At 39.6% G+C, this 25,245-nt stretch overlaps 1 protein-coding gene across 2 annotated transcripts in view; it reads left to right on the top strand.

Moving 5' to 3' along the window:
- Lrp1b (LDL receptor related protein 1B) overlaps positions 1-25,245 on the top strand; it is a 2,085,328-nt gene that overhangs the window by 955,316 nt on the left and 1,104,767 nt on the right. For both annotated transcript variants that reach the window (XM_087654909.1, XM_087654910.1), the window contains exon 6: positions 8,047-8,304. In XM_087654909.1, coding sequence (XP_087511035.1) covers positions 8,047-8,304 — 258 coding nt within the window. The remainder of the gene's footprint in view (positions 1-8,046; positions 8,305-25,245) is intronic.

Raw genomic sequence — 25,245 nt, 5'->3', positions numbered from 1 at the left:
GAAGCCCCGCACGCCGGCATGGCGCACTTATATACACCCTAGCTCGGTGCATCCACACCTGATTGGTCGCTTACTCATGATCTTATCAGGCACGCCCCGGAGTGGGCAAAGACCTGGCACGAAGGCACTCTTGCACATGCGCACACAGTTAACTTCCTGAAAGGAAGTCGGCTGGCGCGGTGAAGGCTGGTGCCATCTTGTCTAGCTCGGCCTTCCACGTGGGGTGCAGTGGAAGCCAGCGCCATCTAGTGGTGGCGAATGTTATTGCGGCCCTCTACATCTCCTCCTTATCATTTTATTAACTAATAACAGTAAATTATTGTCTAGATTGGTCTAGGTCCCTGCAGTTACGTCCATCTGCTGTGGCTCCTGTCTTAGGTCGTTCCTCTATGTCAAAGCCTTATCTGTCGAAGGGTAACCCTATCACCATTGGGCCCTGTGTCTTAGATTGGTCTTTGCATGAGGAAAGTTGCCCGTCTCCGGATACCACAGTGCTGTGTGACAGTAACTGATAATGACCTAGGGCGAACTCTAAAAAGAGGCCAGCCAGAAGGTGAGTTAGTGGGGAGATCATGATCACCCTAACGCGTGCAATGAGGAAACCTCAGCGATGTAGAAGGGCTGATCAAAGAATCATGGAGTCTCTCATCCCAGTGCAATGGATCCACAGATCCATGGGGTGCAAGAGCAGAGAACTCAGATACCGACTAATTTTTGAAGATAGATAACCAAATTTTAGGGGAGGCCCCTTGTTCAAATGGCCACAAGTGCTTGAGTGATAACGGCCTTGTCACGTTTCTGTTGAGATCTGAGTTTGCAAACCAACCATAGCATAAATACTAATCCACAGCATAGGGCTCCACCAAAAAGAGCCACCCCCACCCATTCTTAGAAGTACTAGGAATCCAAATCCAAAGAGGCAGTGTGAGGGCTAGAGGTAGTTTCCGAGGGATTCATCCGGGAGTCATTTCTAGGCATCAGAATTCTCCATGTCAGTCGTTCCGGTAGCCAGAATGGGTTGTCTTCTTCCTGTGGGAAAACACAAACCTCTCCCCTGGATCTTATTAAAATAGGATCTGGGCCTTTCCATAGACCAGTCAAAACATCTTTCCATTTTACCATCTCTTTTGGTCTATCAGGCTCTGAATAGTGATGTTCGGCCGCAGTATGGCCTTGGGCATCAAGATTAAAAAAAAATTAAGGGTGAAGAGTGCCATGGAAACAGCTACTCTTGGTACTGAGGGTAGAGCTTCCTCGACTCCCCCTTTTTGTTTAATTAAATAGGATTTGAGAGTACGATGGGCATGTTCTACAATGCCCTGTCCCTGAGGATTATATGGGAGACCAGTCATATGAGTCACCTCCATCTGTTGGCAGAATTGTTGAAATTTTTGAGAAGTATAAACTGGTCCATTGTCTGTCTTAAGGAGTTTGGGTTTACCCCAAGCGCTCCACGCCTCGAGGCAATGTGGAATTGCATGTGAGGACTTTTCTCCTGTTAGAGGTGTAGCAAACATAATGCCAGAGCATGTATCAATAGAAACATGTAGTTACTGAAGTTTTCCAAAAGAAGTGATATGAGTAACATCCATTTGCCAAACCTGTAGTGGTTGGATTCCTCGTGGGTTAACTCCCACATGGGGTACAGGCAGGAACTGACAACAATTTTGACATTGGGTAACTATCTCCCTAGCTTCTTTTCTAGTCAAAGCAAATCGGCGGCGTAAAGTTTCAGCCATCACATGAAATTGTCTGTGAAATTCTTTTGCTACATCTAATTGAGGGGACAAGGCAACTGCAATCACTCTTGTAGCTTTGTCCGCTAGGTCATTTCCGCGGGACATTGGCCCAGGAAGGCCCGAGTGAGCTCTAATATGTGTTATGAATACAAGGGATCTCCTGCTGAGAAGGGTAGATTGAATTTGTTGAAAAACTTGAGTAAGTTTGTTGGAAGGCCTGATTAATCCAGCCACCTCAAGAACCTTAACTGCATTAACCACATAAGAGGAATCTGACACAATGTTAAGCGGGCCTGGGAAGGTCTCAAGGACCTCTAGCACCACTAAACATTCCACAACTTGAGGTGAGGTTTCATTATACTGCTTAGGTACTACCTTATTATTGACCACATAAGCACCTATACCAGTTTTTGACCCATCTGTATACACTACAACCCCATCAACAAGTGGTTTCTGAGACATTATGTGTGGGAACACAATGGCTTGGCTTAAAGCAAATTGTAGGATCGGGTGTTTCAGATAATGATTATAAATCTGTCCAGCAAAGGAAGTAACTAACACTGCCCAAGCATTTGAGGTAGCAGCTAATGTTTGAACCTGAATGGCTGTATATGGTACTATCAAGGTTTTGGGTTCTTTCCCAAAATGAGTAATAGCTGCCTTCAACCCGCGGAGTGCAAGCTGAGCAACCGCATCGGGATACCAGTCAATAATCTTAGCAGGAGATGCATTGGGATGGATCCATAATAAAGGCCCATCCTGCCACAAGACAGCTGTTGGCAATTGCATAGTTTTGAAAACACACAAGTCAAAAGGCTTGGTCTCATCAATGCGCTGCAATTGAGCATCCTGTAAGGCTTTTTCTACAACTTGTAAGGCCTGGTTTGTGGCTGGCGTCAATGCTCTCGGAGAGGAGATATGAGAGTCCCCTTCCAAAATATCAAATAAAGGTTTCAACTCAGCAGAGGAAACCTTTAAAAATGGTCTCAGCCAATTTATATCTCCCAATAATTTTTGGAAATCATTTAAGGTATGTAAATGATCTCTGCGAATCTCTAATTTCTGGGGAACTATTTTTTCAGGATAAATGACCGATCCCAGAAATGAGCCAATTTCTGCAATTTGAACATTTTCTGCAGCGACTTGTAGTCCCCATTGTCCCAATGTTTTGATTAAGATGGGATATGAGGTCTGTAAGGTTGTTAAATCTTTATCACATGCTAAGATATCATCCATGTAATGAGCCAGCAACAAAGATGGAAATTGCTTCCTTATAGGTTCAAGGGCTCGTTGCACATATAGTTGGCAAATAGTGGGGCTATTGGCCATGCCTTGAGGCAGGACCTTCCACTGAAATCTCTTATCAGGTTCAAGATGATTAATAGCTGGTATAGTAAATGCAAACCTCTGTCTGTCTTGTGGACACAAGGGGATGGAAAAGAAACAATCCTTAATGTCTATAATTATTATCTTCCATTGCTTAGGTAAGGCGGAGAGTAAGGGTAGGCCTCGTTGGATTGAGCCAAATAAACGCATCTGTGCATTAATGGCTCTCAAATCATGGAGAAGTCTCCATTTTCCTGATTTTTTCTTTATCACAAAAATAGGAGTATTCCATGGTGAAATGGACGGTTCTAAATGACCAAGCTGTAATTGTTCATTAACCAATTTAGTGGCAGCTTCTAATTTTTCAGAGGATAGATGCCATTGAAGAACCCATATTGCTTCCTTCGTGAGCCAGGGTATGGGCATAGAACCCTCAATGGCACCTAGGAAAAACCCAGGCCCTGCCTTCCTGTATTACCTTCTTGTGGGACCGGTTCTAATTTTCCTTGTTCCTTTTTTCCTAATCCCTTCCCTTTCTCATAGCCCATTCTCTTCATAATCTCGACAGCTTGTTGAGAGTACTCGTTGGTCAATGTCAGACCTAGACCCTGTAAGACATCCCTCCCCCAAATGTTAACAGGAAGAGGGAGGACATAAGGAATAAACATTCCTGATTGGCCTTCTGGAGCATGCCAGATCAAGGAGCGTGAGCTGATAGTGAGGCTGGCCTCATACCCTAGTCCTTGTAAGGAATGGGATGATTGAGTGGCAGGCCATGCCTTAGGCCACCACTTAGAGGAGATAATGCTCTTATCAGCCCCTGTATCTAGAATTCCCTTAAAAGTTTTCCCTTCTATATTCAACTCTAAAGAGGGTCTGGAATTAAGGTCCATCATTAGATAAGCAGAATCAGTCCCGGAAGAGCCAAAATTCGCGGTACCTCTAGGGACCCCGGAAGAAGGAAAATGATCATGTAAGCTTGGAAGAATAATCAACTGAACAATCCTGTCATCTGGGGAAGTGGAAAAAACGCCTTGAGGGCACGAGCAGAGAACTTGAAGTTCTCCCGTGTAATCTTGATCTATTATTCTAGGGTGAACAATAAGTCCCTTTATGGTTAAGGAGGACCGTCCCATAATAAGGCCGACACTTCCCATGGGTAGGGGGCCTTTGTAGTCAGTGGGGACAGGTTGCACACCCATCAGTGGCATTAATATGAATTGGGTGGTGGAACAGAGGTCCACTCCTGCTGAGCCTCTTGTGGCTCTGCGAACCGTGGTGTCCGTCTGTTGTAAGCTGGAGTCCCATATGTTTTGGGGCCCTGAGACCTGGGGCCCAGATACCCATTTTTGGAGTGTTTACACCCCCTTCTGCCTGGGGAGGCCCGGGCTGAATAAGCCTGCCTCTGATATCTTTAACTGAGTGACACTCACTAGCCCAATGATAGCCTTTCCCACACTTAGTACACAGTCCTGGTGCTCTCTTCCTAGTGAGGGCTTGACACTCCTTTTTCAAATGTCCTGGTTTGCCACAGTTATAGCAGACCTTGCGATCACCTGTACCTGAGCACTTTTGGCCCTGTAGGATAGCAGCTGCAAGGCCGGCATTAGTAAGTGGGCCTCCAAGTTCTCGGCAAACTCTCAGCCAGTCCTGTAATCCTTTGCTCTTCCTAGGTGTAATAGCTGCTCTGCATTCCTGTGTGACTTGCTCATAGACCAACTGTTCCACTAAAGGCATTGCCTGTTCAGGGTCTCCAAAGATCCTGCCGGCTGCCTCTGTCATCCTAGCCACGAAGTCTGAGAATGGCTCCTGGGGGGCTTGTATGATTCTTGTTAAGTGTCCCCCAGACTCTCCCTTCTTGGAAAGTGCCTTCCACGCCTTAACAGCGGCAGTGGCAATTTGAGCGTATGCTCCCCAGTCATAGTTAGTTTGATTATTGGCATATTGCCCTTGTCCTGTTAGCAGATCAAGCGTCCAGTCTCTCTGATTGACTTCAGCAATGGCATTGACTTTGGCCTGTGCCTGAGAGACGTCATACCATAAGGCTTTCCATTCCATGTATTGCCCCATATTAGGGAGTGCAGCCTTCACTGTTGTCTGCCAGTCTCCTGGAGTCATGGCCAGAGTGGCAAGCCTTTCGACTTGAGCAATAGTAAAATTGGCACTAACTCCATAGTTACGGACTGACTCGGCAAGTTCCTTAATTTGAACATATTCTACTGGTGCGTGAACACGGCCTCCATCGGCGGCCTCAAACACCGGGAATGCCTGCTGTATCTTTTTCTGTTCCTCTTTAGTGAGGAAGGAATCTGAGTGGAATCTCTCCATATAAGATGGAGGGGCGCTGGGGCTTATAGGCTGGGAAACCGCATGGTTTCCACATCCCACTTCCTTCTGTTTACCCAAGCTGTTAGCTCGTTGTTCATCTGGGTAGTATCTTTCTTTTTCACAGATGAGCTGCCTCATCTTCTAAATCCTCTCCCTCAGAGGAGCTAAGCTCATCTGTCTCTGAGCTATCAAGCTCTGAAGTCTTTGAATCCTTTATCGGATAAAGACTTCTGCTTTTCAAGACCTTTTTCTCCCTTCTCTGTTTTATCTCCCCCGGGGCGTTTTTTTCCCACTCTCTCGCTTCCGCATTGGAAGGGTCTTTTTTCTTAGGTGCACCTTTTCTCTTTGAACTCTTTAATTCCTTATCTAACACTGTTTCTGACACGCTGCCTCGCCCTTCCCCCAACGCTCTCCGCTTTGCTGTTACAACTGGGCAACTCCCACGTGACCTCTGACGCCGTTTGGCGGTAACTAGAAACTCAAAGGTCAATAGAAAAAGCCCGAGGGCTGCCAGAGCAACCATAGTGGCTCCTGCCGCATCCGGCAAAGGCGTGAGATGGAACAGCTCAAGGCTAAACATAGTCTCTCAGAGTCTTACCCGCGTCCCACAGCTTCTGGATTTCTTCCGTGAAACGGAAGCTCCCCTTGGCACCAGCGATGATGTGGCTTTTTTGTCCTGGGTTCTCGGCACCAAATGTCCCACGCGCGACCTCTCACCAGCAAGAAACACGCAGGGACATAGAAATCCTTGCTGTGACCAAACTTTTATGTTAATCTTAAGGAGAAGCCCCGCACGCCGGCATGGCGTGCTTATATACACCCTAGCGTGGCGCATCCACACCTGATTGGTCAATTACTCATGATCTTATCAGGCACGCCCTGGAGTGGGCAAAGACCTGGCATGAAGGCACTCTTGCAAATGTGCACACAGTTAACTTCCTGAAAGGAAGTCGGCTGGCGCGGCGAAGGCTGGCACCATCTTGTCTAGCTCGGCCTTCCATGTGGGGCGCAGTGGAAGCCAGCGCCATCTAGTGGTGGCGAATGTTATTGCGGCCCTCTACAGTGTGGAACATCTGGGTTGTTTCCAGCTTCTGGCTATTGCAATTAAGACCACTATGTACATAGTGGAACACGTGTCCCTGTGGCATGATGGGGCATCTTTTAGGTATATTCCCAAGAGTTGTATTTCTGGGTGTTTAGGCAGGTCTATTTCCAACTTTCTGTGGAACCTCCAAATTGATTTCCAGAGTGGTTGTAACACTTTGCAATCCCACCAGCAATGGAATGGAGGCGTGTTCCTCATTCTCCACATACTTGCCAACATGTGTTGTCACCTGAGGTTTTGATCTTAGCCATTCTGACTGGTAGGAGGTGGGATCTCAGGGTCATTTTCATTTGCATTTCTCTCATCACTAAGGACTTTGAACATTTCATTAGGTGCTTCTCTACCATTCGATATTCCTCTGTTGTGAATCTCAGTTTAGCTCTATATCCCATTTTTTAATTGAGTCATTTGGTCACTTTGGCCATTAGCTTCTTATGTTCATTATATATTTTTAGATATTAGGCCTCTATTGAATGTGGGGTTAGTGAAGATTTTTTTCCCAATCTCTAGGTTGCCTATTTGTCCTATTGACTATTACTTTGATTTACAGAAGCTTTCCAGTTTCATAAGGTCCCATTTTTCAATTCTTGATCTTAGAGCATGAGCCATTGGAGTTCTGTTTTGGAAATCTCCACCTGTGCAAATGAGTTCAAAGCTCTTTACCACTTTTTCTTCTCTTAGATTGAGTGTATCTGGTTTTATGTGGAGGTCCTTGATCCACTTGGATTTGTGCTTTGTGCATGGTGACAAATATGTGTCCATTTTCATTTTCCTACATGCAGAGAGTTAGACCAGCATAGTTTATTGAAGATTCTTTCTTTTTTCCATTGTATATTTTTGGCTTCTTTGTCAAAGATCATGTGTGAGTATGTGTGTGGCTTTTTTCTGGGACTTCAATTCTATTCCATTGATAAATTTATCTGTCTCTGTACCAATACCATGCAGTTTTTATGACTATTGCTCTGTAGTATAATTGAGGTCAGGGATAATGATTCTCCCACACATTCTTTTAATGTTAAGAATTGTTTTCATTATTCTGTGTTTTTTGCCTTTCCAGATGAATTTGAGAATTGTTCTTTCCATGTCTTTGAAGAATTATGTTGGAACTTTTATGGGGATTGCATTGAATCTGTAATTTGTCTTTGGTAGGATGGATATTTTACTATTTGAATTCTGCCAATGCATGAGCATGGGAGATTTCTCCATTTTCTGAGATCTTCTTTGATTTCTTTCTTGAAATACTGGAAATTCTTTTCATTGGTTAGAGTTATCACATGGTATTTTATATTATCTATGGCTATTGTGAAGGGAGTTGTTTCCATAATTTCTTTCTCAGCCTGCTCAACATTTGTATAAAGGAAGACTACTGATTTATTTGAGTTAATTTTATATCTGGCCACTTTGTTGAAGTTGTTTATCAGCCGAATAAGTTCTCTGGTAGAATTTTTGGGGTTGCTTTAGTATACTATCATATCATCTGCAAATAGTGATACATTTAATTCTTCTCTGCCCTCTTTCTTAATAACAATTTTATATGTTTTGTTCCAGAACCTTCAGATAAGCCACCTATGTTACTAATTGCAAGTCCTGAAACAATTGAGCTCTTCTACATCAATGGAAGCAAAATGACAACTCTAAGCTCAGCTAACAGAAATGAAATCCATACTCTAGATTTTATTTATAGTGAAGAAATGATTTGCTGGATTGAATCAAGAGAATCTTCTAATCAACTCAAATGTGGCCAGATGACAAAATCAGGAAGATTGATAGATCAAAGGATAATTAACAGTCTTCAATCCTTCCACAGTAAGTATTTCAATTTTCTGCATTGCTCCTCAAGAATTTCCCCTAGACATTACATTCTTTTCTTACCTCTCTACTTAGCCAGACTAAAGAGCTGCATGTGTGAATATGAGTGACTTGGGTTTATATTCGCTTGTGTTCACTCATCCAGGTTAAGTAGCTCTTTGTCCCTCAGTAGCAAATTGCAATATTTGTTGCAATAGTTTTTCATATTGCCTGGGTTCTACCTGGCATGTAATTGACACTTTTTGATGAAATATAGTTAACATTGTGACTGCAAAAATGGAATCTCAATAAAAGAAGAAATTCGGAAAATTATTTTTACTAATTATGACTTACTGGCTATAGTATTTATTTCACATAAACTGAAAACTATTAGGTTTATACCAATTGAAAGAAAAACATCTCTGTATTGATTTTAATTAAAGCAAATCAGTACATTTTATTATTTTCTAAAATATGAATTATTGATTGATTTTGATTTTATGATTTGTAACCATTCTTCTCTCTGTGCCTAGTACAACAAACTAAAATCATAAGGTTACACAAATATGAACATCACATATACAGTCCCTCTTCCACATCTCTTGCAGAGAAAGAAAATTTATTTGACTATGCTTAGATAACCTTGAATGAGAATTTTAACATGTACCTAGTTATTTTCTGTTGACAGAAAATGATGCCCTCATTAATTTTATAAGCTAAAATTAAATGGAAAAATAGCATAAACCTTAAGAAAGAAAAATATTCTAAACTCAAATAAATGTAATTTGCTGATGAAAAGTATTTGGTGATTTGGACAGTCATCCATACCCACCTTAACAAAGTTTGGTATTTCATACCATATCTCAAACATGGGTCCATGCAAGAACTGAATTTGAACCAATGCACTATCTTTTTGTTTCATTTGGATTGCCCCATTTAAAACAAATGTATTCATCTCCATAAATAGCATAAATAATGGTGACGTAACCAGGACAATCACTAATCACATAAGATTGTTCCCAAGATTACTTCCAGCTGTCTTCTTTCTATATTTACCATTCCCTAGTATTTATCTCTTTGATAATTATAAAAAATCATTACTTTTTAAACCTAAACAATTTAAAATTTTTTACATCATAATAATTGTAAACATGTCCTTATAACTTACTAATATTTTATTTATAAAATATCAAGACATTTATACGAATGAAGATTAATTTTGTTTAGCCACTCGGGGAAGGCTGAATAGCATATTCGTTTTGAAATGAAGAAAAGAAGTGGACTCTTAATGATTTTATTTAGTGTAAAGAATTTTTATGATGTTTGGTTTAAGTCTTATAATTATATAATCACTTTTAATTTTTTAAAAGTTTTAAGTATGAAGAAGTAATTTAATGATAGCGTAGACAGAAATGTGGGTAAGGTTGCCTGGCCTCTTTCATAATTGTAAGCTCTGCATTTTAGCAGCTTGTCATTTCATAGCTGCCATGGAGTATGATGTACTGTACATTTACCATGACAATTTGTGAGTTAATAATGAAGCTTGAATATTCCCTTCATGTATAATTACATAAAGCCTCTGTCACATCATATAAGTTAAAATAATGGACCAATGGAAGCCTAGTTAAATGCATGTCACCATTAACTAATTCAGAGATTACATTTGCAATTTTTCAGCACCATTGTTTTTAGGTGTCTTTTATCTGACCTTATCAAAATGCATTTCAAAGGGCTCTTTTTAAAAAAAAATAATCAAGACATATCAAAATGTCTTGGTTCGCAGACTCGTATGACGTCATGTGTTCTGTTATAGATTTTTAGTCACTATATATTTAATTTTTGCATATACAACTCATCCCCAAGCCAGAAGAAGAGATAGCCCCTTTTTGATTTATAAAAGACAAAATTTTAACTCAGATCATGAGAGTGTTATGCGAAATTAAATGGTTAAAACAGACCTCAAACAACTAAGCCTCATATTTGTTTGCTAGTTTGAAATTTTGTTTAGCTTAATGCTAGAAAAATGGATGCTCCTCAGATGCAGATATGATAATTTTATTCATCGTGCTAAATGGTTATTTATGCCATAAAAAAGCTATTATTTCCTTTTATAGATGAAAAATTGAGATTCTCAGAAGCTGGGTAACATCATACAGAAAGTGTGGTCTGATTTGAACCAGATTTTATAGCTTTTACAAATACTTCTCTGTCTCTCCATCTTGTTTTTCCACTCTAACAAATCAAAATTGTTAGTCTCATACTACTAGTATCAGGAAGTTGGGACTTTTAAAAATTGTGAATGAGGTGGAAATGGTGTTATGAAGACTTTTGTTGTACAAAATATCCTACAAATGCTTCTTGTGTAGCTCCCCTAGGTGTGTTGCCTCTTAACACTTAGAAAATCCTTAAAGCAATATTGTGAAATAATGAAAGAGAGGGTACAATGACATGCATGAGAAATCATTTTGATTAAGCAACACTGGAGAACATGATAGAGCATATTTCCACATGATTTTATATTTTCATATTTATGATACCATTGATTTCATATCTGCCATTGTGTTCTCTAAAGAATAGATTTGGAAGATAATTTTGAGTTAATTGACTTGCAAATAAACCTGATTTTTATTGAAGTATCTTAACAAAACATATTTGTTGCAGTTAATTATTTTTTAAATGTTTTCTTGGAGAACAGTGTGGTAGAAACACGGACACTGAATAAAAAGTAAGCTGCTGATATCATCAGGACACTATTCAGAAGTGAATGAAGTAGATTAGGGTATCTTTAATTTTATTATTAAAGACCTATTGTCACACATACTTTTGCTCTGTTGTTGTATGTGATTCTCAAATAATCTGAAGATTATGATGAGTTTTTTTTTTTTTTTGCATGTTCTGGCATGGACTTGACTTTTTCATCTTTGTAAATGTATTTATGTATTTCTTTATTCATTTATTCATTTATTTATTTGTTTACAACAAAGACTGCCCCCTCCAGTCCTTCCTCAGAGAAACCCTCCTTCCACACCCACTTCTCCTCTGGGAGGATGGGCACCACCATGGTATCCCCTGACCCTAGTGCATCAAGTCTCTGGCAGGATAGAGGCATTTTCTTCCGTTGAGGTCAGACAAGGCAGCCCTGTCGGGGCACAGATACAACTTTGGTGAAAGGGTCCATTCCAGTTGTTGGAGGCCGAGATGGAGACTGAGCTTCATGTCTACTACATTTGTGTCAGGGGCCTTGTTCAAGCTCTTGTGTGGTCTTTACTTGGTGGTTTAGTTTTTGAGAGCTCCCAGAAGTCCATGTTAGTTGACACTGTGGGTCCTCATGAAGGGTTACAAGCTCCTTCAGGGCCTTCAATCCTTCTCCCAGTTTTTTCTTAAGAGGCCTTAAATTAGATTCAGTGTTTGGGTGTGGGATTCTGCCTCAGCTAATTCAGCTTCTGAGTAGAGACTTTCAAAGGACAGTTATGCTAGACTGTCTATAAGGATAACATATTATCATTAATAATGTCGAATTGCTATTTGACCATGGGATGGGTTCCAAATTGGGCCAATTATTAGTTGTCAATTCTTCAGTCTCTGCTCCATCTCTGTCCATGCATTTCTATTAGACAGAACAAATTTAGGGTTAAAAGTTTGGTGGGTCCTGAGGATCTCACACTTCCCACATCTATGGTACATTCTTGAGCATCCTCCCAACCTCCTTCCTCATGAGATTGCCTGTTTTCCATTTTTTTCTGCTGGCCCTCAGGACTTTGGTCCTTTACCCCCATTCAATACCAGATCAGGTTCTCCTGTCCTCCCTCCCCCATCTCCTTTCCCGCCCCTGTCCCTCCCTCTCTCCCTTCCTCCCTCCCTCACTCCCAACTTGCTTTCTTCTCCTTCCCAAGTAGGACTGTTGCATCCTCACTTGGGCCCTTCAGTTTTTTGACCTCTTTGAGTTCTGTGGACTGTATGTTGAGTATTCTGTCCTTTTTTGGGGGGGTATAATATCCACTTATTAGTGAGAACATGTAGTGGATGTCCTTTTGGGTCTGAGTTACCTCACTCAGAATGATATATTCTAGTTCCATCCACCTGCCTGCAAAACTCAGGATGTCCTCGTTCTTAATAGCTGAGTGGTATTTCATCCTACAGTCAAAACTCTGACCCATAATTCTTCCTGTTTGAAAGAAATGCAGGGATGGAAATAGAGAAGAGCCTGAGAAAAAGAAGGTCCAGTGACGGGCCCAAAATGGGATCCAGCTCAAGGGGAGGCCCCAAGACCTGACACCAAAACTGAGGCTATGAGGTGTTCACAAAAGGGGACCTATCATGACTGCCCTCCAAAACACCCAAAAGCAGCTGAAAGAGTCAGGTGCAGATATGTGCACCCAACCAATGAACAGAAACTGCTAACCTCTCTGGTTGAATTTGAGAAAAGCTGGACGAAGCTAAGGAGGAGGGCAACCCTGTAGGAGGAAGAGAAGTCTCAACCCCTGAGACCTCTCAGACACTAGATAGCAGAGAGACACAGGCAGCATAAGCCAGCTGAGATGAGACACCCCAAACCATATATAGCAGAGGACTCATGGGCCCAGGTTCAGTCAGAGAAGACACACCTAACCGTCCAGAGACAGGAGGCCCCAGGAAATGTAGAGGTCTGGGGGGTGGGAAAGGTGGAGACATCCTTATGGATACTTGAGGTAGGGGACAGGAGGTATGAGATGTTATACCCTTTCCTGGTTTCCCCTTTGGGAACCCTCCTATCCCATTCCCCCTTCCCCTACTTCTGTGAGAGTGTTTCCCCAACTACCTACCTAATTCCTTCGTCCTCCCTGACATGGCATTCCACCACACTGAGGCATCTAGCCTCCAGAGGACCAAAAACCTCTCTTCCCATTGATGCCCAACAAGGCCATCCTAAAAAAAAAATGGTGGGTTGCTTGATGTGTTTATTCCTCCAGTGGGAGTTTGACCTGGAAAGAACAAGTAGACTCTTTAGGTTCCATGTCTCCACTGTTGGCTAAGGTCACTCAAATTGACTTCTGGGAGCCTCCTCAGTCTCCACAGTAATCCCCGCTACCACTACCCTCAGCAGTTGCATATTCCCATACATGCTTCTGGTCCTCTGGGCATCACTCCTTTCCACACACATGAACCCTCATTCCCCATTTCAACCCCTCTCCTCTTTGATATATTTCCCTCCTTTTACCTTCTATAACTATTGTGTTTATGCTTCTAAGTGCAATTCAAGCATCCTCCTTTGGACCTTCCTCATTGTTTCACTTCTCTGGGTCTGTGTATCATCATAGGTAGTCTGTACTTTTCAGTTAATAGCCACACACCAGCGAGTATCTACTATGCCTGCCCTTGGAATCTAGATTACCTCCCTCGTAGTGTTTTCTAATTTCATCCACTTGCTTGCAAAAGTCATGATGGCCTTGTTATTAATATTTGAATAATATTCCATTGTGTAAATGAACCACATTTTTTGTATTCTTTCTTCAGCTGAGAAAAACCTGGGTTGCTTCTAGTTTCTGAATATTATAAATAAAGCTGCTATGAATGTAGTGGAACAAGTGTCCTTGTGATATAGTGGAACATCTTTTACATATATTCCCAGGAGCTGTATAGTTGGGTCTTCAGGTAGAACTATTTTCAATTTTCTGAGGAAACACCAGATTGATTTCCAGAGTGGTTGTGTCAGTTTGCAATCCCACCAGCAAAGGAGGAGTGTTCTTCTTTCTTAGCATCATCACCAGCATGTTCTGTTATTTGAGGTTCTTAGCCATTTGTTTAAGGTAGAATGTCAGGGTCTTGTTGATTTGCATTTCTCTGATGGCAAAGAATGTTGACCATTTTTTAGAAGTGCTTCTTGGCCATTCTAGATTCCTCTGTTGAGAATCTTTGTTTAGCTCTGTACCCCATTTTAAAAATTGAGCTATTATGTTTGTTGTAGTCTAACTTCATGAGTTCTTTATACATTTTTGATATTTGCCCTCTGTTAGATGAAGAGCTTTTCCTAATTTGTAGGTTGCCATTTTCTCCTACTGACAGTGTCCTTTGCCTTACAGATTCTTTCAGTTTTATGTGATCTCATTCATCAATTGTTGATATTAGAGCTTGAAACATTGGTGTGCTGATCAGGAAATTGCCTCCTTTACCGATGTATTCAAGGCTATTTTCCTCTCATCTATGAGATTTAGTGTATCCAGGTTTATGTTGTAATATCAATTGACTTAGACTTGAGTTTTACGCACAGTGACAAATATTGATCTGTTTTCTTTCTTCTTCATGCAGACATTAGTTACACTAGCACCATTTGTTGAAGATGCTTTCATTTTTTCCATTGTATGGTTTTAGCTTCTTTGTCAAAAATCAATTTTCCATAAGTGTGTGGGTTTATTTCCGGGTCTTCAATTTTATTCCATTGATCAACCTATCTGTTTCTGTACCAATTCCTTGCAGTATTTATCACTATTGCTCTGTAGCACAGCTTGAGGTCAAGGATGGTGATTACTCTGAAAGTTTTTTTTTTATTGTTTAGGATTGTTTTTTGTATCCTGTGGGGTTTTTTTTTTTTTTTTTTTGCTTCTTCCTATGAAGTTGAGAGTTGCTCTCTCAATGTCTGTAGAAGATTGTGTTGGCATTTTGATGGGTATTGCCCTGAATCTGTAGACTGTGTTGGTAAGCAATATACTGTTTATTCTACTAATCCATGAGCATGAGAAATCTTTCTATCTTGTAATATCTTCAATTTCTTTCTTCAAAGACTTGAAGTTATAGTCATACAGGTCTTTTATTTGTGTACAAAGAATTTTTATATTCTTTGTGGCTATTGTGAAGGGTGTCATTTTTCTAATTTCTTTCTCTGACCCTTTATCATTTGTATAAAGGAGTAATACCGATTTCTATGAGTTAATTTTATATCCAACAACTTCTTATAAGCCATTCTTGGTCTCATCCCCAGTCCAGCAGAATATGCTTGGCTAAAGATAGCACCGACTGTGCTTTCTGTCTTTTAGCTTCAGAGTTAGCTCCACACTGCTTTGATCTCTTCTCTAAGCCTTTGATTGGTTTTGTTTTTAGCAAAACTTTTTAGTTCTTTTTCTTTTAGAAATTTTTTAGTTCTTTTTTCATGTGAAGATTTGTCTACATGTAGCAAATAAAATCCTGGATGAATTTATTTAGTTTTTACTTATTGTTTATGTATTTTATTTATTCTTTAACAGTTGATTTTTGTCCTCTATTCATTCTAATTTCTCTCCTGTAACTCTAATCTTTAGAAAGCTTTAAAATACTCTATTTTGTTCATTTGAAATCACAAACTCTTGCTATTGTTTATAACAATCAGTTGTACTGGGAGGTGAAGCTAACATCTTAAAATATACTAAAAATATTTTACTTTTAAACTTTTCCTTGAAAACACACACACACACACACACACACACACACACACACACACACACACACATGTCATAATTCCTCAGGTGTTCACAGCATAGACAGACCTAGCTTTGGCTTCTTATCCTCCTTCAATCTCCTGTGTAGTTGGGACTAAAGGTGTCATATTATATTGTTTCTCCAAGCCATATTATATTGCTTCAATTTGGTTTCCCATTGTTGCTAGTGAATAGAGAATTTCTTATCCATTTCTTTCTTTAAAATTCAAAGAATTAACAAGAATTTCTAGTTATTTAAAACAAAGTAATGTGATAGTTTCTCATTTTTCTTAGAACAAAACAAAGCTTTACCTTCTGGCTTCCCTGCTGGCACCCTATCTCCTCTGCTTCTGTCTCCCACACAAATCCTGTTGTAGGGAAGTAGAGTTTGTGCTTCCTGTGACGCAGTTTAATCTCTCATTTTATTCAGATTCTTTCTGAATAGATTCCAGTTTAGCAGCCCACGCTAAACCTGGAATTTATGCGTTTACTTCCTCACCAGAGATGAAATGCATTTAGCAATCAGTTCAGAAAACAACATTCTGGTAGAAAGTGCTAAGAGGTTCATGAACTTCAAGTGTAAGAGAAGAAATGCTGATGATTACCAGTCTTACATCATATATGTATATGATTTTTCAAAAACAGTATTTTCTTTTCGGTTGTCCATATCTTTCCTTAGGGAATCCCTAGAAGATGAGGTATGGTTGGCTCTTAGCTGTTCAGAATTCATAATATTGTACTAGAATATCATCTAAAGTAACTTTTGCACAGATAGTTAAAATAAATGCTTTTAAATGTTGGGAGAGCATCTCATGAGGGAATATTACAACTCTATTCCCACAGATTCGATTGGCAAACTTCTGTTTTTTGAGGAAATGCATTATATATTAAGCTTCTTATGAGTTTTTAAAACCTCATATTTCCTACTTAGCACATTTGAAACTTTTTCTGATACAAGCATTACCATTTAGATGTATGCAAAGCTAATTAATACACTTCCTTCCTGCAGGGTTTTGGAGTGTCAGGGTTGAAAATAGACCATTACTGAGATTTTTTGGTTTCTTTACATGACTAAAGATGCTGGTCTAAGAACACATTTCTATATCCTTTTGGGATATTTCTCTTGATAGTATATTAAAAAGTAACTTATCCTGAGGAGCAGTCAGTAAAGAGTCATGGAAGGCCTTCCTTCGTCCCTGGATAGAAGAGAAAGCAAAGTGAAGAAAGACAAATTTCTTTACACTCTGCTTTTCTATAAATTTGTCTTTGTTATTGGTCTATCTTTGTGATTGTCAGGCTGTAAAGACTGTGACTATCATACTGTTGTTTGGCTGCAAGCACGAGAGCAGAAGCTAGGGATATGCCAGGCTTGAGTGCTGGTAGACAGTTTTTCTCAGCATTTGTTAAGATATATATTGCACGCGCAAGATCCGAACATACTCCATCCAAATTATGCTTGATGTCATATAAGTCTGTTAAATCCTGATTACTAAACTTTCTAACTAGATTCATGTGTCTGTTGTTCCATGCATAAGTTTTATAATAAGCGTTTTTTAAAACATTGGGTTCCGGATGTTTCTTTGGTTATTTATTTTGACCATATTCACTACTCTTTATCCTCCTCAGCCTCTCATGCTAGTTGCTAGTCTTCAATCCAATTTCCAAAATTCCCAATATTGCCAAATATTGTAAACATGGTATTTGTGCAGAATATGCATGATATGGTACAATTTGTATATATAGCATTTATATCCCACATTAATATCCCAAATTGCTGCTCTTTTGTTCTCTACATGGAAAATATTATTTAATTTAATTTATATCATCATTAATTAATTAAATGCTAATAAAATTAATTTAAAAGTAATATAAATTAATGGAACAAGTAAATAAATTCTTAAATGGCAAAATTCTGTCAAAATGTTATATGATTTCTGCAGATTATATATTTTCTTCCTCCCCGTGAATTATTTATCAATCTTTTTAAAAGTTTTGCTTGCTTATCTAGGAATTCATGTTTTTCTTTCACTTTTTTATTATATTATTTTAGTATTTAATTTTTTAAATTAAAATATAGTATGATTGTATTCTTTCTAAGTCCCTCATATAATATCCTCATATTCTCTCTACTCTCCACCCAACTATAAGTTCTCAAAACACAAACAAAACCCTAATATAACAAACAAAACTCCCAAAATCTAGAAAATAAAACACTTCAACAATCCCACAAAAACCAACAAGACAAAATTTTAAAAAACACAAAACAAAACCCAAAAATGTCCATTACTTCTTAATCAACTACTTCCAAACATGAGACCTGCCTTGGAGTGGTTTATATAGATAGTGTTTTTCCATTGGAAGATATTGATTTTTCTCTCTCCCAGCACATATAAATGACAGTTCAGTTGTTAATTTTTACCCTCATGGCTAGGATTTGATTCTAAAACCACAGGAAGCTGAAGGAGAAGGACAGTGAAAAGTGTGGATGCTTCAGTCCTTCTTAGAAGGGGGAACAAAATATTCAAAGGAAATAATATAGAGACAAAGTTTGGAGCAGAGACTGGAAGAAAGGCCATCCAGAGATGGCCCCACCTGGGGATCCAGCCCATATACATACAGCCACCAAACCCAGACAATATTGCTGATGCCAAGAAGTGTATGCTGAAAGAGCCTGATATAGCTGTCTCCTGAAAGGTTCTGCTAGAGCATGACAAATACAAAGGCAGACACTCACAGTCAACCACTGAACTGAGAACCGGGTCCCCAATGGAGGCATTAGAGAAAGGACTGAAAGAGAAGAAGGGGTTTGCAACCCCATAAAAACAATACCAGCCAGAGCTCCCAAAGACTAAACCACCATACAAAGAGTAAACATGAACAGGCCCATGACTCTAGTACCATATTTCTTGGGCATCAAAGGGAGGAGAAGCCCTTGGTCTTGCCAAAGCTCAATGCCTCAGTGTAGGGGAATGTCAGGGTGGAAGGGCGGGAAGGGGTAGGTGGATGGGTGGGGGAAAACCCTCATAAAATAAAGGGGTGGTGAGATGGGATAGGGAGTTTATGGATGGGAAACTGTGTAAATAAAAATATCCAAAAAAGGAAATAAAACAAATAAAATAGAAGCAATTTGAGGATTCCCATGTGGCCCATTTAGTTAACAACTCAGTTCAATATAGTCCTAATCAGGTACTGGAAGGTTTGGTGACAAGATATGGCCAGTTGGGACTCTGTCTCCCCAAATATTTGGCAATTTTATTTAGATCCCCTTTATATGTGTATATATTTTCCAAGGTATCTACTGTATAAAGATTGCACACTATCTTTTAAAAACTTAATTTTAGCTGTATCTCATCATATTCTCCCTCACCATTCAAGATACTCTTCCCACCCCCACTTCATCCTCCCTTTCCAGACAACCCCAGTCCATGCATAAGTACCTTTTATAATGTTTTTCCTAATGAAACCTGTCTTTTCTACTGCCCTATTCTCTGTGTTTGCATGGAGGGTAGGTTTTTATCACAGATAATATCCACATATAACCTATTTCATAGCACATTTGTCTTTTTGATTCTAGGCTATATTACTCAAAATCATTTTTTTGCCTTTTCCATGCATTTCCCTGAAAATTACATGAAGTCTGCTTTTTCTCAACAGCTTTAGTAATATTCCACTATGTAAATGAATGAGATTTTGCTTAACTATTCTTCTGCTCAGCATCACCTAGCTTTTTTCCAATTTCTGGCTATTATGAAACAAGAAGCAATGAGTAAGTTTGAGCAAGTGTCTCTGCAATAGAATGAGAGTCCTTTAGGTATAAATGTAAGAGAAGTATAGCTGGATCTTGAGCTAGATTGAGTCTCATCTTCCTAAAGAAACCCCACACTGATTTTTAAAGTGGCTATATGACATTGCACTCCCACCAGCAATATGTAAGCGTTCCCCTTACTCTGCATTCTCGCCAGCATGAGCTGTCACCTGTTTTCTTTTTCTTAGCCATTTTGACAGGTGGAAAATGAAATATAATTTTGATTTACAATTCCTTGATGATTAAGTATGTTGAAGATTTCTTTAAGTGTTTCTCGGTTGCTTGAGTTTCCTCTTTTGAGAATAGTAGAATTAATGTAGTAAAAATGCTGTTCCTTATTAGTGAGTGCATACCATATGTGTTTATTTGTTTGGTTTGGTTTGGTTTTTATCACTCAGGATGATATTTTCTAGTTCTATCCCTTTGCCTTTGAATTTCACGAAGTCATTGTTTTTGATAGCTGAGTAGTATTCCATTGTGTAGATGTACCACATTTTCTGTATCCATTCCTCTGTTGAAGGGCATGTGGGTTCTTTCCAGCTTCTGGCTATTATAAATGAAGCTTCTATGAACATAGTGGAGCATGTATCTTTGTTATATGTTGGAGCATCTTTTGGGTATATGCCCATGAGTAGTATAGCTGGGTCCTCAGGTAGTACAGTGTCCAGTTTTCTGAGGAGCCTCCAGACTGATATCTAGAGTGGTTGTACCAGCTTGCAGTCCCACCAACAATGGAGGAGTCTTCCTCTTTATTATCCCAAAAGCTCACATTACCCAAAATACAATCCACAGACTACATGAAGCTCAAGAAAAAGGACAACCAAAGTGTGAATGCTTCAGTCCTTCTTAAAAGGGGGAACAAAAGTTTTCATAGGTGAATATATGGGGAAAAAGTTTGAAACTAGAAAATATTGATGAAGCTGAGAAGTGCAGGCTGACAGGAGCCTGATATAGCTGTCTTCTGAGAGGCTCACCCAGAGTGTGATGAACACAGAGGCAAATGCTAGGAGCAAACCATTGAACTGAGAGTGGAGTCCCATTGGCAGAATTAGAGAAAGGATTGACAGAGTTGAAGGGGATTGCAACCCATAAGAACAACAATACCAACCAACCAGAGCTACCGAGGACTAAAACACTACCTAAAGAGCACACATAGACAGACCCATGGCTCCAGCTGCATATGCAGCATAGGATGGCCTTGTTGGACATCAGTGGGAGGAGAAGCTCTTGATCCTGCCAAGGCTGGACCCCCCAGTGTAGGGGAATGTCATGGTGGGGATGCAGGAATAGGGGTTGTTGGGGAGGGGTATGGGATAGGGGGCTTATGGACAGTAAACTGAGAAAGGGAATAGCATTTGAAATGTAAATAAAAAATATCCAATAAAATTATGGTGTTTCTATAAAAATCAATCTACAGATCCTATACATTCCCGGGAAATTCAGACACAATTATTCATAGAAATAAAAGGACAATTTTAGTTCATCTACACACACACAGACACACACACACACACACACACACACACACACACACACACACACACGTAAAAACAAAGATCAGAAAACAGGATAGTCAAAACATTACTAAATGATAACGGAGCTGGTAGAGATATCATGACTCATGACTTTAAGATGTACTATGAAGCTATAGCAAGAACAAAACTGTATGCTCCTGGCACAAAAACAGATACATTGATTAATGGACTAGCCATAGATAAATCCATACAACCTTGGCCACCTAAATCTAATAGATACTTAACTATCACCCTGCAGAAATCCCAACTTCAACTGTATCAAAGACCTCAACATAAAGCCAGATTCACTGAACCGATAGATGTGAAAATAGATAGTAACCTTTAACTCATTGGCACAAAAATAAAAGACTTTCTGAACTGCATCATTAGCACCCGGATTAAAATCACCAGTTAACACAAACAAAAATTACTATTTATGAATATGAGAGATCATTCCATCTTCTGATATTAACTTCAGTTACTTTAAATTTTATCATACAAGTCTTTTACTTGCTTGTTTAGAGGTCTCCAAAGTTTTTGTAAAGTGTTTAAGTTTATTGTGAAAGATATTATTTCCCTGAGTTCTTCTCAGACATTTTCCTTTTGTACAGAGGAGGGCTACTGGTCTTTGTGAATTAGTTTTGCATACACCTACATTGCTAAAAGTTTCTCTCAGCTGCAGGAGTTTTCTGGTGGAAAGTTTAGGGCAGGCTATGTATACTATCACATCAAGTGCAAACAAAGATACTTTGACTTTTTTCCTTTCCAAATTTTATCCCCTTGATATCTTTCAGTTGTATTATTGTACTTTAAGTACTATATGGAATATGTATAGACAGAGTGCACAACTTTGTCTCATTCCTAATTTTCGAAATTGCTTTGAGTTTCTCTCCATTTAAGTTAATGATGGCTATCTGGTTATTGTATACTGCCTTTATTATTTTGATGTATGTCCCTGGTATCCCTAACCTCTCGAGAATTTTTATCATGAAGTAATGTTTGATTTTTGCCAAGACTTTTCAGCATCTAATGCTGTGGTCCTGTCACTTTGATTTTTTTCTTTCAATTTGTTTTATGATGGATTACATTTATTGTCTCTACAATGAACCCTACTTGATCCTGGTACATGATCATTTTGATTTGTTTAGTTTCAGTTCAAAATTTTGTTTTGTTTTGTTTTGTTTTTTATTTTTTGTTTTTGTTGTTGTTGTTCAGTATTTTTGCATATATGTTCATAAGGGAAATCAGTCTGTAGCTTTGTTGCTGTTGTTTTTGGGTTTTTGGGTGGTTTGGTTACCAAGGTGACCATGGTCTCATAAAATGAATTGGGACATGTTTCTTTAGCTTCTGTTCTGTGGAATAACATAAATAGTATTGGCAATAAATCTTCTTCAAAAGTCTGGAAGAATTCTGGAGTAAAACCACCTGGCCATGGAATTTCTTCAGTGCAGAGACTTTTAGCCATTGTTTCTATTTCATAAGGTATTATAGTCCCGTTTCAATTTCTTATATGATCTTTTTTTTTTTTTAACTTTGGTAAGTGGTACTTTTCCAGAAAATTATCCATTTCTTTTAGATTTTCTAATGTGGTATAATGCAATATTTAAAAAATGGATTTCCATAGTGACTTTATTTATGCTTCTAATTTGATTTGTTTGCTTTTGTAAATTTGGATAGTCTCTCGCATGATTTTGGTTAATTTGGATAAGAGTTTGTCAATCTTACTGATTTTCTCAAAGAACCACCACTTTTTTTCTATTGATACTTTATATTTTTAATTAATTAATTAATTAATTAATTAATTAATTTGTACACTCCAGATTTTATTCCCTTCCCAGTCCACCCTCCCAGTGTTCTACTTCCCATACCTCCTCCCCCCTCAACCCCATCCCTCAAAGATGTCTCCATCCTACCACCCCAGCAGACCTCTAAACTTCTGGGGCCTTCAGTTTCTTTAGAGTTATATGCATCTTCACTGACTGAACCCAGACCCAGAAGTCCTCTGCTGTACATGTGTCAGAGGCCTCATATCAGCCTGTGCATGATTCCTGGTTGGTGTTCCGGTGTCTGAGAGATTTTGGCAGTTCAGGTTAATTGAGACTGTTGGTCCTCCTTCAGGGTTGCCCTCCTCCTCAGCTTCCTCCAGCTTTTCCTTTATTCCACTAGAGGGGTCAACGTCTTCTGTTCATTGTTTGGGTGCACACATCTGCATCTGACTGTTTCAGCTGCTTGTTGTGTCTTTTGGAGGACAGTCATGATAGGTCTGTTTTTGTGAACACCCCATAGCCTCAGTAATGGTGTCAAGTCTTAAGGCCTCCTCTTGAGCTGGATCCCACTTTGAGCCTGTCACTGGACCTTCTCTTCTTCATCTCCATTTCCATCCCTGCATTTCTTTCAAACAGGAAGAATTATGGGTCAGAGCATTGGCTGTGGGATAGCAACCCCATACCTCACTTGATGTCCTGTCTTTCTGCTTGAGGTGAATTCAATAAGTTCCCTCTTCCCTGCCTCAAGTCCTGAGAGTCTCTCACTTCCCAGGTTTCTGGTACATTCTAAAGGGTCTTCCCACTCTTCTTCTTCCTGAGGTCATCTGTTTCCAGTCTTCCTGCTGGCCCTCAGACTCCAGTTCTTTTCCCCCCTCAATACCAGATCATCCCCCACCCCCACTATCCCCTTCCCCTCTCCTGTCCTTCCCTCCCCTTTATGGTTGCTTTCTTCTTGCTTTCAATTTTTTGTTTGAATTTTATTGATTGCAGTTTTGAGATTGATTTCCTGCCATCTACTCCTGTTGGAATGTTGTTGTTGTGCTGCTCTTGTTGTTGTGTTGTGTTAGAAATTTCATTTATGCCATTAAGTTGCAAGTATGAGATCTATGAAAATGTCTAATGTAGGCTTTTAGTGCTATGACCATTTCCCTTAGGGCAGCTTCGTTATTTCCTACAAGCTTAGGTCTGCGGTATATTCATTTTCTTCCAAGTCTAGAAAAACCTTGAGTTTTTTTTTTTAATTCTGCCTTTACCCATTTTCATTCAGTAGAGAGTTGTTTGATTTTCATGGTTTTGTTAACTTTCTGTTGTTTCATTGTTTGTTGATATCCAGCTTTAATACTTGGTGGTCTTGAATGATTTTTTTCATTTCTTTCTACTGTTTGTGTTTTCATAGACTTCTTTAAAAATTTTATTCTTTTTCTCTTTAAGGACCTCTATCATATCATATTCATAAGGGCTTTTTTTCTACTTGTGCTTCACATACATTGGCATTTTTGTGGCCTACTATTGTGGGGTTGCTGGGCTTTAGTGGAGGCAAATTGTCTGTTATTATCTCAGCCTGCCTGCTGTGCTACACAGAATGGTCTGCAGTTTCTCAGCAAATGCCTGCTGGAGGTAGAGATTAGGATTAAAGAATGGGTCTGTGGAGGAAGGGTAGGACATACAGAATCCACTGGAGATTGGGAGAAGGGAGGAAGGAGTCTAGCAGTTCTTCTGTGACAGAGCTGGGTATGAGATTGGGAGGGTCTGATTTGGAGGAGGAGAGGTTAGATAATGATCTGAAATTTTCCTCCCTGTTCCATGGCCAGGGTGTGATTATATTGTTAGAAAGGCCTTATAAAACCTATAGAGTTTGACACATGGTATGCACTCATTGATAAGTGGCTATTAGCCCAAATGCTTGAATTACCCTAGATGCCTAGAACATATGAAACTCAAGACGGATGATCAAAATGTGAATGCTTCACTCCTTCTTTAAAAGGGGGAACAAGAATATCCTTGGCAGGGAATAGAGAGGCAAAGATTAAAACAGAGACAGAAGGAACACCCATTCAGAGCCTGCCCCACATGTGGCCCATACATACACAGCCACCCAATTAGACAAGATGGATGAAGCAAAGAAGTGCAGGCCGACAGGAGCCGGATGTAGATCTCTCCTGAGAGACACAGCCAGAATACAGCAAATACAGAGGCGAATGCCAGCAGCAAACCACTGAACTGAGAACAGGACCCCCGTTGAAGGAATCAGAGAAAGAACTGGAAGAGCCTGAAGGGGCTCGAGACCCCTTATGAACAACAATGCCAAGCAACTAGAGCTTCCAGGGACTAAGCTACTACCTAAAGACTATACACTATACATGGACTGACCCTGGACTCTGACCTCATAGGTAGCAATGAATAGCCTAGTAAGAGCACCAGGGGAAGGGGAAACCCTTGGTCCTGCT

The sequence above is a fragment of the Rattus norvegicus genome, chromosome 3, assembly GCF_021556685.1.
Source record: "Rattus norvegicus strain SHRSP/BbbUtx chromosome 3, alternate assembly SHRSP_T2T, whole genome shotgun sequence".
Classification (NCBI taxonomy): Eukaryota; Metazoa; Chordata; class Mammalia; order Rodentia; family Muridae; genus Rattus; species Rattus norvegicus.
Note: the sequence above shows the minus strand (reverse complement) of the source record. Positions and strands in the feature narration are given on the sequence as shown.